We start from the raw sequence: 15598 nt of genomic DNA, 5'->3' as shown, positions 1-15598 counted from the left end.
ACTCTGGACCCGGTTAGGTCCAGTGACTTTGGCCCAAGTGACAGGCAGCCTATTGGGCCAATAAAAGTGCGGCGATCTCGTCCTACAAAGTGAATCAAGTCAGCTAGCTAATTGTACAAGCTGTTAATCAGTATTTCTCCTGTCTGGCTCTCGGGGACATTGCTGACGTTGCCAAGAGAAGCTGAAGACGTGTCTGACACTTCCGCTGCCTGACGGATCAACTGTTTACACATCACCATGGCAACAGGGACATAAGCCCTACTGTTCCAGTTTGAAACATATTGTATGGCTCTCGCAGAATTACATTTTAAAATATGTGGTGTTTATGGCTCTCTCAGACAACATAGGTTCCTGACCCCTGTGCTAGAGGAAGCCCCGGCTAAATGGATTTTTTTTTTCCTCCCTGCATCTGTCCTTTAATGTTAATGCTGCTGAAAAAAACAGTTACTAGCATTCTGCGTTTAAATTACAAATGGTGCAGGGAGATTGACCTGAATACAGACAGCAAGAGGTAGCTGGTAGCAGCTGTTAACATTGCTCCTCTTCACCCTCACATCAGTAGGCACAAGATGCTGTTCTTAATTTCAACAAACAATTTATTTACATACTCCAGGAAAATGCAACACATTTCGCGGGCATATCCCACTTCATCAGGCAATAAAAAAGAATTAAAAAAAACAGCTCATGCAGTCAAATGACAAGCGAGGCGCTAAGCTTGTCATTTGACTGCATGAGCTGTTTTTTTGTACTCCTTTTTATTGCCTGATGAAGTGGGATATGCCCGCGAAACGCATTGCACTAACCTTGAGTATGTACATAAATTGTTGAAATTGAAAGTAAGTCCACCTACTAACCCTCCATGTTTTTTTTACATTTTTATGAATTTTTACACTTCTGACGCCTCTGTACATCTGTATCACTATTGTGTCCACCCCTGGTGAAGGGGATTTTGCCCCTTCTTTCCGAAATACAGAGCGAATTCTTAATCCTGAGTGAGGACAGGTCTTATACTCCCCACCTGCCTATATAGTGGTTACCTGGAAGGTAACTCAGATTTGTGAGTATAAACTTGTACTTGCACCTTACTTACACATTTCCAGTACATACTACACTATATTGGGATTTTGGTCTCCCCTCTTTTCACATCACTCCTCCTTACCACCAAGAGACAATGGGAGGAGGAGTGATGTGAGGGTGAAGAGGAGGAATGTGCGCAGGAAGGAGGATGTCATAGGTCTGCCGCCAGGTTTGCCATGCAACCCTTGCTTACTCAGGCTGTTAACAGCTGCTACCAGCTACCTCCCAGTACCTCAGCTCGCAGCCCCACTTCCGCCGTCCTGCTCATCGTGCAGATCTCTGTTCTCACGTAACGGTGTAGAAGGAGATGGCCGTGCTGCTTAGTCTGATCCTGCTTCAGCAGCCTGTACAGCATGACGAGAGCTGGCAGAAGCAGAGAGGGAATCTCACTGGAAGGACAAACTACTAAGAACTCCTTTTCACTGGGAATCGAAAAGGCTGGCAAAATCACTAGGGTTTTGCAAATCGATTTTCCAGCAACCTTTCACTGTACAGGAAAGATTTTGGAGTGACTGCATTCTGCAATTCTATATTATTGAAATGCAATCACTCTAATATCACAAAAAGCTGCTGAAATCACTAATGCAACGCTCCAGTGTTAATGCCAACTTACAGCTATAGGAAGCAGCGGGAGGCGGAAAAGCTGGCAGAGCACTGGAGCTCTGCTGAGATGGCTGTGGTGTGGATAGGAATGCATTGGGTTACCTTGCAGCTCTTTACTCTCATTTAGCCTGATGCTTCTTTAGCAACCTGGACAGAAGCCTCACACTAGACAGTGTTCTCCCCAGGCTTTTTTAGGAGGGTGCTCCATCCAGCTATTTTTGGTGACCACCCAGCTGTTATCTGCTCACCTTACAGCAGAGAAGCGCCAGCCCTGCATTATCTCATCTTGCACCACCCGGCTATTTTTTTTATGCCCCCCGGCTACTTTTTCATACCACCCGGCTGGAAAAAAAATTATGGGGAGAACACTGCTAGAGATGGTCCCATGAGATGCAGATAATTCTGAATTACGTGCAAATTGTATGCCGTTTGGAATAAGCCAATAAAACACACTTTCTGTCCTACTTGAGTGGCCTAATTCCAAGATGCAAAATGGAATACAATTTGCATTAAATTCACATTCAAGACAGAATTTTTTTGATTCTCACTAACCACTCTACCTAATACAGAGATTCCATTTTACAGAAATGTAAGATTCACTTTCCCATGAAAACATGGATGCTCATGTGCACACTATCAGTTCTTTCTTTGTAGGCAATATACAAAAAGAAGCGGATCTTACACGAGAGGCCTTTTTGATGGTAATGGTCAGGTTCTCTTGTTTAGTCTTCTGAGAGGTGACGGCCTTGCCTTCTCTTTCTGCATTTTTCCGATCAGCTTCAATTTCCTGTGTTAAGAAAATCTTTAGTTATCTTGGTTCAGATGAGACCCATACAAAGCAGTTACAGATCGTCCTGCAAGATGCCACCAATGTGAGTTTCACCTGCTTTCTGACACTGCCAAAATGCCCCCCTGACTCAAACAGGCCTGTGTGAATAGAATATGAAGGCCACCATGTTTTAACCATTAATAATAATAATACTACATCACTAGGCTCTCACACTGAATGTTTGGCTTCAGTAGTTTGAGCCATACACCTTCAGTAAGAATGCAGTCAGAACATGTGATCAGGTTACTCATTCCTGGAAACTCAAAAAGGCATTAGAAGCACAACAATCCAGTAAAGGTGGCCACTAATGTTACAATCTTTTTTGTCCAATCTTACCAAATCTATGTAGAAGAATGGTAAACGGAGTATATATACTTTGAATGGATAAATAGGTAGTCCTCTCATATTACAAATGGACAAAAATAGATTGCATCATGGCCATTCTAATACGCAACTCCACTACAGAGTCACTGAGACTCTCGCATGTGCTCTGTGCGGAGCTTCAGCATTGTCCCCGAGTGCAGCTTCACAACGATACAGCAGAGGATAAAGTGGATTAAACAAACAAACACAGAACATTTATATTGCGCTTTTCTCCTGGCGGACTAAAAGCGACACATCTGTGTGGAAATCTCCTGTTGCTCCCCTACAATGTGTTAGCGCAGTCCGACACCGACATCAGGGCAGTGAAAGGGGAAATGATATGGCTACTGGATTTCCATTATTAAAGAATAATAATAAAAATAAAAAAAACAGGCCTTACATTTATTCTAAATGAGTCCGCTGGACAGTTTCCTGATGGTGATCCTTTGCTCCAACCACATTTAAAAGGAATACTGTAGGGTGGTCGGGGGAAAGTGAGTTGAACTTACCTGAGGCTTCTAATGGTCCCCCGCAGACATCCTGCGCCCGCACAGCCACTCACCGATACTCCGGCCCCGCCTCCGGTTCACTACTGGAATTTCAGACTTTAAAGTCTGAAAACCACTGCGCCTGTGTTGCCGTGTCCTCGCTCCCGCTGATGTCACCAGGAGTGTACGGTCCTGGTGACATCAGGGGGAGAGAGGACACGGCAATGCAGGCGCAGTGGTTTTCAGACTTTAAAGTCTGAAATTCCAGTAGTGAACTGGAGGTGGGGCTGGAGCATCGGTGAGTGGCTGTGCGGGCGCAGGACGTCTGCGGGGGACCATTAGAAGCCCCGGGTAAATTCAACTCCTTTTCCCCCGACCCCCCTACAGTATTCCTTTAAAAATTGCTTGTTTCTTTAGGCCTCTTTCACAGTGCGCCTTTAAAGTCGCACGTTATAAAATACTTTAACGCAGAGTAACGTACAGCAATGCAAAGTCTGTGCGACATTCACAGTGCACACGTTGCGTTTGTGTGTAACATGTAGAGTTATTAAAAAGTGCTGCAAGCTGTGCGTTTAGCAATGTATCTGCTGCGTTATGTGTGTTGAACATGCTCAGTAATGTTTTTTTTTTTTTTTTTTTTTAAATGTAACACATACGCTGTTTCATCAGCATGCGACGAAAACGGCGCACCAAGAGACACATAACGTAGTACAAAATAACGTCCAATTTCATAACCTACATGTGCTGCGTTAGGGGCACGTTGTGCGACTTTAAAGTCGCATCAAACGCAACATCCCACTGTGAAAGAAGCCTTAAACTGTTCTTAAATGCACATAAACATAATCCCCATCAGATCACCAGATATCAGGTTACTAAAAGGGTTTTGGGAATCACTGTGTCAAAACAATGTATTCTGTAAGCCAGCAAATACAGGATAAGTGGTGGGAGGCAGATAGTTTGACTCATGGTACCTGCTAGATGACTGGATGCCATGTAGGAAAGAGTCTCTTTTAGCATCAAACGGAGAAAGGAAAGCTCACCTCAGCCCTGCCTCAGGCAAGCCAGGTGGACTATACCTGGTTTCCCTGCAGTGAATCAACATGTAATTCTTACATTGCCCTAAAACTACTCTTCAAAGACAACTAGCTGGTTGATCTTGGAAAACCTTGCACAGTTAAACCTCATACACATGCTAGATTATTCTGTCAAGACAGCTGTTCGAGAATCTAGAATGAGCACAGGTGGCAACCGAAGCAGCTTAATGATTTGGCATGCCAAATAGATGACACTTCCTGGTGGGCAAACTCGTACGCTGTGCAGCAATGCGTTATGACAATACACCACTGCATGCATTTTCAGTGCAACACAAAGCTGTCCCATTCCTCATAGTTGAATGGGGAAGAACTACAATGGAGAGTAACAGGAGCCATAGATAGTGAACAAGCTATACTACATATACTGTAGGTTCGCAACAACGCAGTACTCGGGATGAAAAGGAATAGCACCTAAAAGAGGAGGACTTGTCTTTCACAACCTGAATTTCAAGTTTAAAATATTGATCACATTATCTATACTCCTTGTTCTTCATCTTCAAGCCAGGTACCTCTGGGCCAGGCCTTTTGTATTTGTGGGTACCCAGGAATACACTCTAATTCCCATATATCGCAATGGGGAAATTCACACTAGCTTTCAGGGAATGGGTTTGCTTACCTGAGTGTTTGCTTGGCTGCAGATTTTTCCCTATTTGGGTTATCAGGGAAGTCTATAGGAATGCCTGCCAAATGCTTAAATGCCTTCCCAAAATTTGTGTGAATATTTACTTTTAATTCCTTCGAACTTGGAAGGTATTTTTCATGGCTAGCAATTGTTACTATTGCTAGTCAGGCCACAGCCTAATGTAATGATATGAAAACACCCAGCTCTTGACAGACACTTATCTATTGTTTCCTCTGACAGCTGTTTAGAAGACCTGTCTGTTTCTTCCTCTCTCAACATTCAGGTCATAGAGCTGCTTTTCATACCAGGCTTCATCCACAGCAGCAGACAGTGATGACACTTTGAATGCTCCTTATAAAGCAACACAAAGGGAGTGTTACTTACTGTTTCTGTATGAGCCTCAAGCAGGCTGAATTATGGTCAGAGAGAATAGTCCTATTTGACTGAAAGGTCACTCACACGGCTACATAAAGGAGCCACAACGAATGAAGTGTAAATAATCATTCTTATGGTTCCCATGCACGGTACAATAAGAACATTTGCTTTTTCTGCTTATTCGACCAAAACGATCAAATCTAATGAAAGTCAAAAAGGATCTTTTTTTTTTTTTTTAATCTAATTAACATGTTGGTTAATCAGATCTAGAGTAAGGATTACGTTAATTTAGAAGATAACATACTTAACCAGTCTAGCCTTTTGGGCGTTTGTACTACGTCCAAAAAAGGCTGCTGCTGTGGTGCAGTGTGCTCCCATGTGCAATCACGCGCGCGCTCCAGTGCTGCCGCCCGTTTGCCCAGAGATCAATGAATGGGAACATAGTTTCCATTCATTGATCTAAGTCCCCAGCAGAAAGACCAACCTTTCTCAGAAAAGACCTTCTTTGAGAAGCCACATTCTTTCTGAAAAAAAAAAAAAGTTTCCCGTCCTCCCTATACTTCCTGGAAGCGAGGGCGTTCGCTTCCAAAACTAACAAGAAATGTTTTGATTGTGGCCATCTTGTGGCTAAATAGTAAAACTACATCTACATAAAAATGTTTTAATTAAATAAACACATTATTACATTTAAAATTAACGGTTTACCTCCCACACCAAAAATTACCCAAATAAAATTTTTCATGAAAAATAAAAATTACAATTAAAAAACAAACAAATAGTTACCTAAGGGTCTGAACTTTTTTATTATGCATGTGAAGAGGGTGTATTACTAATATTTTTTAAAATTATAAGCTTGTAAATAGTGATGACGCAAAACTGTTCTCATGCACTGAAGTTTCAGGATGCTTGTTTCTTCCTGCAAACAGCTTTGCCCTCGTCTGTAATTCTTCAGTATGCCCAGAATTCTTCAGAAAGCCCAGCCAGCTCAGAGGACGAGTTATCCAGTTTGTAAAAGATAAAAGAGAAGAGAGAAGCTGCTCTAATCCTAAATAACACACAGGCAGTGTGCATAGAGGGGCCTGGAAGGGGGAGTTCATAGCAGAACCACAACACTGAAGAACTTGGCAGCCTTCCAGACACAGGCCAACAAGTCTGACAGGGGAAAGATACATTGATTTATTACAGAGACAGTGATTAGTATAAAGTGCTGCAGTAAGCCAGAACACATTAGAATAGCTTTTTGAACTTGTAGGATGATAAAAAACAGGATGCAATTTTTGTTACGGAGTCTCTTTAATAGGTAATGAGACCTCACCAGGGGGGCTGGTGAGGTATAAACAGTACACTAAGCGTGCACTAACGTACCACCTCCAGCAAGCTGGAGGAACAATACTAATGAGGTTGAATCTCCCGAGGAGCGAGTGATTCAGATTATACTGCAGACAAATGAACACCCGAGGGGCGGGGGAGTCAAACTAACTGCAGCCTGCCAGACACAGTAACACTACAGTGACAGGTTACCTAACGAGCAGGTAATTAAGGCTGGACTATAGCCTAGCAGAACACTTTCACCAGCGGAGCTGGTGTAGTAACACCTCACCAGTGGCGAGGGCCCACTGGTGAGTAGAATGGTCAGGCAGGCAAAGTTTGGCAACAGAGGGGTAAGTATCAGTACAGGATCGTGAGACAAGAGAGTAATCGGTAATCAGGCAGAGGTTCAGCAAAAGGAAGGTACGTATCAGTACAGAATCATGAGACAAGAGAGTAATCGGTAATCAGGCAGAGGTTCAGCAACAGGTAGGCAGATAGGCGAAAGTACAGGATCAGAAAGCAGGATCAAAGTCAGAGGAAATAGCCAAGAGTCATACACAGGAGATCAAATACAGTAGACAATATCCTAATCTGGGTGTGAACTCCTTGGCATCAACACCCGGGAACTAGTCTATAATAAACAAGAGCAAATAGCAATATCCTAGACTAGGTGTGAAATCCGTAGCATCAACACCAGGGAACTAGCCTAAGGTCTGCGCGCTAACACACAAGTATTCACGACAACAGACAAAGTAACAATGAAGCCCGGAGGCTTATGAAGCAGAGGAGACCTCACTGGCACGCCCCCTACTCAAGTGGAACGCAGCGTGACCAAGCGTCCGTCAGGACGCGAAACGGCCGTCGCCAGGTCCACCGTCATCCCCACTCCCACCTCCTGCACCTGCAACCGGCATCACAGTATATGAGGTATTCCTGTTTACATGATGTTATATTTGTAACCTCCATCACTCATTCTTTTATGCTGCCGCACATGGATCAATAAATGTATTGGAGCCATTGACGGAAGGTGCACGCCCTCTTTTTCTTTCTTTTAAATACACGCCCCCTACTCATCAGCCAATCCTGGGCGCCGTGGGTCTCCTCTCACGTCAGCTGATGGGCTTCCTCCCCGCATAAAGGTCCCGTCTATGCGCGCCTGCGCGCTAAGGCGACCCCCGGCAAGAACGACGGCTCAGTCCTTGGCGTCCTGGAAGCTGGAGGAACGGATGGTCGCATGGAGGCAGCTGCGGCGGCAGTGCTGTTCGCCGCAGCTGCCCCGTACATTACAGGTAGGTTTTGGGTTTAGATTGGTGCTGGGGTCCATCTTGGTGGCAGGTTAGGTTTATTTATGGGGTTCAGGAGTAGTTAAGGCGGGGGATCAGGACTGTGTAAGGCATAGGACAGGGAATAAGGTTTAGTTTAGGAGATCAAAAATGAAAAAGGAGACGGCACACAAATGGCTGCAAATAACTTGCTGTGCGGCAGCCATACGACAGCACCCCGACATCCACGGCTATGGAGATGGTCAGCATAAAATTGCGCTTTATGCGGATGACGCCTTGTTATTTCTCTCCAGGCTGGTCATCACCCTACCCAATTTGTTCAGGCTGCTGTCCCAATTTTCAAGTTTTTCAGGACTTATTATCAATTCATCTAAGTCTGTTGCTATGCCTGTGAACCTGCCCCCTCATGCTATCAAATTATTAGAGGCTAATTTTGATTTTACCTGGCAGAAGAAAAAATTTAAATAGTTGGGCATTTACCTAACCCCTTCCTTCCATCACCTATTTGAGGTTAATTATCCCTCCCTATTCCAACAGATTCGAGCTATAATTAAGAGCTGGGCTCCCTTTAAAACCTCCTGGTTAGGCCGTGTCATTGCCTGTAAGATGATATTACTACCTAAATTATGATATGCCTTCCGTATGTTACCAATCTCTCTACCTAAAAGTGCTCTAGTACCTATTCAATCCCTTTTCAACAGATATATCTGGGATAATAAACCGCCACGTGTAAGGGCTATGGTCCTATATAAGCACTGTAGTCAAGAAGGTATAGGACTTCCATCACTTTGGCATTACCACTTGGCTGCGCGTTTAGGCCACATTTTAGATTGGGGCCTTACCTCGGCCCTTCCTCCCTGGTGGGAATTTGAGTTTCAAGCAATCCAACCATTCCATCCCAAGTACCTCATTTTTAACTTTTCCCCTGATATGCTTCAAGAATTGTTCAAATTAAATAAAGTTGTGGCCCACTTATTACAATTTTGGTCAAAGACACTTTCTAAATTTGCCTTAATAAGAACCCCTTCCCCAAAATTATCATTTCTGAGTAATACCCGGTTTAAATCGGCACTCTCTAATCCAAGTGCTTTTGCTTGGTGGGCTAACCAGGGTCTGGTTACTGCCAACAAATTTTGGCAGGGGGGCAGGTTCATATCATTCCAGCAGTTTCACTTTGGAAGGGAAGCCCCCTGGGGGGAAGCCTACCATTATCTTCAAATCCGTCATTTCTTACAGTCCCAATTTCCTAATTATGTGCTGACCGAGCCCTTTACATTCGAAAACATGTACGACAAAGGGGTTAGACAACCAGGTACTATTTCTTTTCTTTACCAGTTGCTCCTATCTAACCTACCTACGGGTTCTATGTCTTATCAGAGAGCATGGGAGCAAGACCTGCAGACACAAATAGATACTTCCCAGTGGACTACATGCTGGACTAACATAGCTTCCGTCACATGACCAGCCATATTGAAGGATACGGCAGTTAAACTTATGATGAGATGGTACTATACACCTGCCCGCCTTCACCGGATATACCCAGAATGTTCTTCTCAATGTTTTAGGGGATGTAGGACATTGGGTACCCTTACACATATTTTGGAGTTGTCCTATTGCTGTAGATTTCTGGAATGATTGGCAACAATTATTTTTTGAAGTTTCAGGGGTTCGCCCCAACCTTACGGCGATTATGTGCCTTCTATATGGCCAAAACCCATCAATTCCCAAGCAATTTCTAAAACTTTATCACTATATGTTGTTGGCAGGTCATTGGTCCATTGCTCTCAAATGGAAAACTCCAGGATTAAGGATGCAGATAGTGAATGATAGACTGGATACTATTATGTTAACAGATAGACTTTTTTATATGAGCATCGAGAATTCAGACAAGTTCCATAGTATATGGGGCACCTGGATAGAATGTAGGAGGCTGTATATATCATAACCATTTCACATTTTATCCCCCTTTTTCTTTTCTTCAGATGGACATTTGATACCATATTACGAGTACATGTATTGATGTATAACTCTTACCTTGGGCCTATTATTATCTTTTTTATTTCCTATGTTTGATTTCTGTGACACTTGTCTGTGTTGGTTCTAGTGATATGTTTGTTCACTGAATCTTTTGTATTTGACATGATCAATAAACCCATTGAATAATAAAAAAAAAATAACTTGCTGTGTATTAGTGAACAAGACACTACATGTTACGGAGGACTAACCTCCTTCATCAGGTGTGAAACACAGCCATTATTTGCAGCCATTAGTGTGCCGTCTCCTTTTTCATTTTTGATGCTATGCAAGCTGTATGAGCAATCCAGCTGAGACAGGGCACCGGCAAGTGTTCAGGTAGCTTGAGACCTGAGAAGCTGCACACCAGGCATCCAGTATTGCACATTAGTTTAGGAGATGTTGGATAGTGATCAGGGCTGTGTAGCTGGAGTCCAGGGGTATGAGCAATTTTTGGGTACCTGGAGTTAGAGAATTTTCGTAACAACTCCACAGCCCTGGTAAGTATTTGACTAAGGAGTTTGAGTCAAAGCAATTTTGGGTACATGGAGTAGGAATAGGTGGTCTCATAAACTGAGGAGTTGGAGTCGGATGGTTTTTGCATCGGCTCCACAACCCTGAATTAGTGACTTGACTATAAACATCAATCCTTGCCAACCATCTGATCCGTCATACACACTCCCCTACTATGCTTTGTCCACCAGTTGTGAAGTATATGGAAGAATTATCTTTTCACTCTTACCTGGAACCGGCGCACAAGTGCTTCATTCTTCTTTTTTAAAGCTTTGATCTTCTTATCCAGCTCAGCATCTTTCTGTTCTTTCTTCCTCACTTCCCTATCAGGGAATAAAACCTAATAGACAGATTGATTGATAACGAGAATTAGTCAACAATTGTGTTAAAGCTGATTTTAGTGTGGAACTGTTGATATCAAACATCATGTCCCTAACCAGTAATGTAATACAGTTTGATATAAGGAAAGTGTAATGTTTAATGAGAGAGGTGGTTAACCAAGACAGGTTAGAGTAGTGTAAGAGTACAGTTAATGTGAGGGTTAGTCTCTGGTTATTCTAGCAAATAGGTTTAAAGAGAAACTCCAACCTAGAATTGAACTTTATCCCAATCAGTAGCTGATACCGCCTTTTACATGAGAAATATAATGATTTTCACAAACAGACCATCAGGGGGCGCTGTATGACTGATTTTGTGCTGAAACCCCTCCCACAAGAAGCTCTGAGTACCGCGGTACTCTGGGCAAACTGCCACAATGTAACAATGTTCACAGACAGGAATTAGCGGTTTACAGCTGTCTCTAACAGCCAAAACAGCTAGGAGCAGCTACATAACCTGCCCACAGTAAAAATGTCACCATGTAATAAATGTCAGAATGTAAATCGGGGAGAGGAAAGATTTTACAATGAGCAAACACTGACTAAATCATTTATACATAATTATGGTAAAAAATGAAGCACTTTTTTTACTACATTATTTTCACTGGAGTTCCTCTTTACGGTTGAACTAAAGTGTCAGGTTAGTTAATGGAGAAGTCCTTTATAAGGTATAAATGACAAACGTTATTCCTCTTCAATGCTCAATGCAAAGAGACTCCCCAGAGATTGACCCCATGCTATTAAGTTTTACCATCTAAGACAGGAATGGTTTTCTGGAAAGTCCACACAGGTCCGGATCTAGGACAGCTGCTGCTGAAAGGGACAGGCTAGACACGGAAGAGATTTTCACATATGGAAGAAGAGACTGCAAAGTAGGGGTAACGCATGGAGGTGTCCACCACTACCTCCTTTATATAATTGTTTTTTAGCAAATATTGTTTTTATCCTTGTTGGCACCTCTGTCCAATCCTAGAGTGTTTCTACTGTCTACCCTTGGTGAAGGGGTGTTCTCCACTTTCTGGCCTACAGAGTGTGGTGACAGGTCATAGATTCTAACCTGCTTTACCAGTGATTGCCTTAATGGTAACCTTTGTTTGTGAGTAGAATTTCTCCCTTGATAATTTATTCTGTATTTCCTCTAACATACTACACTATCAGGGGCTCTTGGTTTCCGTTTAGTTTTAGATCAGAAACAAAAAACAGGCTGCACAGAACCAGGTGTGGAGAGCACACCTGAAAAAAACATGTGCAGCAAGCAAAGTATGGGTAGGAGACTAACAGGCAGCACCGTATAAGAGGGGCATGCGGTATAGGGTGAACAGTAAAGGAAGAAGAGACCAGGGGCAGAAAGCATATTATGACAATGGGCAGCACAGTATGGCATATGTGGAACAGTAGCACAGTATAAAGAGGGACTAGTAAGCAATAGCATGGAAGGTAAGGGAGATACATAAGGCCCGGTTCACACTGGCGTTATTTTGCGGACCGCAAAGTCCGCAAACAAAACGGACGAGTAAGGGTCCATTGTTAATCAATGGACCTGTGCGCACTCGTCTGTTCCCCCGGATCCGGATGTGGTCCGGAATTTTCCAACCTGCTCCAATTTTCCGGACAGCTTCTCCGTCCACCGCCGGACCGGATCCGGACAAGAAATCCAGCACAACAGGAACTGAGGAGAAACGGAAGTGCACAACACACTTCCGGATGAAAGCCGGACATCCTACCCCACTTCCTGTGGAGTTCTCTATGGTACAGGCGGCCATGTGGATGTACCCAGCGCCGGACAGCCCCCAGCCTCTCCACAGCCACCCCAGAACACAGCGGAGGACAGGGAAGGACCCGACCATCCAGACGCAGGGCCCCGCGGGACGAGGTGTATGATGTCCGCACAGCAGGCTCTCCCCAAGAAGGACTCCAGCGCTATTCCAGACCTTCCAGGACCCTCTTTGAAAAAGGAAACGGATCCAGGACGCATGAAGAACGGAAGAACATCCGGATGCAAACTGAACGTGACCTGACCGGATCTTGATCGCCTCCTGATGGCGAACGGATGTTCTCAGAACGGATCGGACCCATGCACCGGTAAGTATTTGTTTAAAACGCAAGTGTGAACCGAGCCTTAGGCTTCCAGGCAGTTCCAAGCCCCTAAAAGCAGTTGTGACTCAGACTGTCCATGGCCCATTGGAGGAAAGAAAATGCTAGTAGAGGGATGCATGTTGTACATGTGGGCAGGATTCACAGACGGAAGAGGAGGACCATAGGGAATGCAGTGAATAACTAGAGTGACGCCTGTTAGGGTAGTGAAAGCAATAACATTTTCTTTAGAATCGGTCAGAGATTCAAATCCTTTATCACTTCCAACGCCTCTCACTATCCAATATTCCAAAGAAAGTTCTGACTGGAATTCTACATTATCCACCACCGAATAGACACTTTTTGTACCTTGCTTAGCCAATAACAGGAATAAGGTGCGCCATTTCATCCACAGAAGGAAGAAAGCATATAAATGCAACATTAACCTGTGCTGCTGCTACACACGCAGGTCAGTCTTAAACACTTACCATTTCCTGTCCATCCTCCATTGAAATATATATAGTTATATTTGAAGCTGCAACAAAGAAAAGTCCAGTTATATGTATACTTTAGATATTATACAGCTGTAAAAAGGCATACATTGCATATTAGCAATAATACTACTACAGTATATAATGGTATCTAAACTCTCTCTTAACTAGCAACTCCATTGAGTGCCTCTGAGCAACAACAAACAACTAATGGATATAGTCCCACAAGTTTTTTTGCGCAAGAGTTAATCATACAGTTTTACTATTCATTAGAAAAATACTGTAGATAAAAACAAGAGTTAAAAACTACCCAGCCAGCTCATGGTGAACCAGAAATTCTAGGAGTGTGTAAGGGGCTACAAAGGACCAAAAAGCCCTCTTACTAAAAGGTTAAGCAAAACAAAATTTTGCAGTCTTAAAACAGGGATTTTTGGTCCTATGTAACCCCTTACACACATCTAGGAGTTCTGGTTCACCATGAGCTTGCTGGGTAGTCTAACACTGGGTGTTTTAAAGTCCTACTCCATAGAGCCACATTAATCCATGCAATGCACTGTGGAGGTTCAACCAATATGAAACAGTCTATTGTGGCTCTGTACAATTAACAAACTGACACATCATTGCATTACAGCAGATCTGGGGGAGTGGTTAGCTTTCAGGGACAACAAAGCATTGACTTACAATGTCATGCTAATTTGGATGCATGGAAACTATGCATAATATTTATAAGTGTAAGCCCTGCTTTAAAAGTGTAAGTTTTTCCTACAGAAAAATTACAAATCAGTCAAGGCATCAATGAGTACTGTCTTCAACACCATCACAAGGCACACAAAAACTGGAAGAACCTGTGACAGGAAGATGTCTGGCAGACCCAAGGCCACAACAGCATCCCAAGTTTCTGAAACACAACGGCTTGCATGCCATAGAGGCTTCATGGTACTGCTAACAGATACTCACCTAGGGAAGGCTTTGGGTCTTATACAAAAGATAAAAAGGATGCCGTGCAAAACACCACAAAATATATGGAAAAATCTATCAATCACTCGGTACAATATATTCTCATAATACTAAATATTTAAAGAGACACTGAAGTGAAAAAAAAATATATGATATAGTGAATTGGTTGTGTACTATGAATAATTACTAGAAGATTAGCAGCAAAGAAAATATTCTCATACTTTTATTTTCGGGTATATGGTGTTTTTTCTAACATTGCATTATTCTATAATATGTGCAGATTACACAACACTCAGCATTCAAAAGCAGTCTGTGAAGTAATGACCTCTCCTCTAGCAGAGGAAAAGTAAATAGTCCAGGAACAGTTGAGATAATAAAAGTCAGATAACAGCCCTCTCCACGACTAATGCTGGGAATACACGTTTCGTTTTTGCCTTCGTTTTAGCCTTCGATTCGTTCGGTAAACGAATCGAGTGTTGAAAACGTATGTGAAAATAGTCATAATCTCATTATAGTTTCGATTAATAGACTCCAAAAACGAACAACTAGTGATCGAACATGTTTGATATTATCTCTCTTTATCCATCTAATCGAGCCATTGGTAGGCTTGATGGCTGTTCAGATCGATTATATATTCGTTTATGCCGTCCGTCCCTGTACGTTTCGTTTATTTGCAACCTTCGATCATTGGAAAAACGAAACCATCAGAATAAAAAAAAAAATAGAAACCGTGGGTGGTGATATTAACCGTACGATCGATTATTTCGGGATCGAAAAGGACAAAAGGCACAATCGAAACGAAGGTTTAAACGAAGGCAAAAACGAAACGTGTATTCCCAGCATAACTTAGTCGGCGAGCTTAATGGCTGGTTTGCATAGAGATAACAACTGGAGTTTCTCAACTCTTCCTGTACTGGAAACAATTACACTGATGCAACTGATCTTAATGTTTTATTTCTTAGCTGTGCTACACATACAAATCATAATATCATCATTTTTTTCTCGCTTCAGTGTCTATTTAAAGACAGCATACAAACATAGTGCTAAAATACCGTTACTGATACTTTCAAAAATGAGTGTATAGTCTATAGAGGTAGATGAAAATATAGGTAGATAAAGATCTAAGATA

General features: G+C 42.8%; 2 protein-coding genes across 26 annotated transcripts in view; one reads left to right on the top strand and one right to left on the bottom strand.

Moving 5' to 3' along the window:
• Positions 1-15598, top strand: part of LOC137532655 (secreted protein C-like) — a 489020-nt gene that overhangs the window by 146811 nt on the left and 326611 nt on the right. The window lies entirely within an intron of this gene.
• The window catches only part of CCDC9B (coiled-coil domain containing 9B), a 271992-nt gene that overhangs the window by 232315 nt on the left and 24079 nt on the right, over positions 1-15598 (bottom strand). For all 25 annotated transcript variants that reach the window (XM_068253412.1, XM_068253416.1, XM_068253405.1 and 22 more), the window contains exons 2-4: positions 13510-13556; positions 10801-10911; positions 2363-2467 (exon numbers count right to left, since the gene is read on the bottom strand). In XM_068253412.1, the coding sequence (XP_068109513.1) occupies positions 2363-2467; positions 10801-10911; positions 13510-13556 (263 nt within the window). The remainder of the gene's footprint in view (positions 1-2362; positions 2468-10800; positions 10912-13509; positions 13557-15598) is intronic.

Source organism: Hyperolius riggenbachi, chromosome 9 (assembly GCF_040937935.1).
Source record: "Hyperolius riggenbachi isolate aHypRig1 chromosome 9, aHypRig1.pri, whole genome shotgun sequence".
Classification (NCBI taxonomy): Eukaryota; Metazoa; Chordata; class Amphibia; order Anura; family Hyperoliidae; genus Hyperolius; species Hyperolius riggenbachi.
This window is presented reverse-complemented; position numbering and strand designations above follow the sequence as displayed.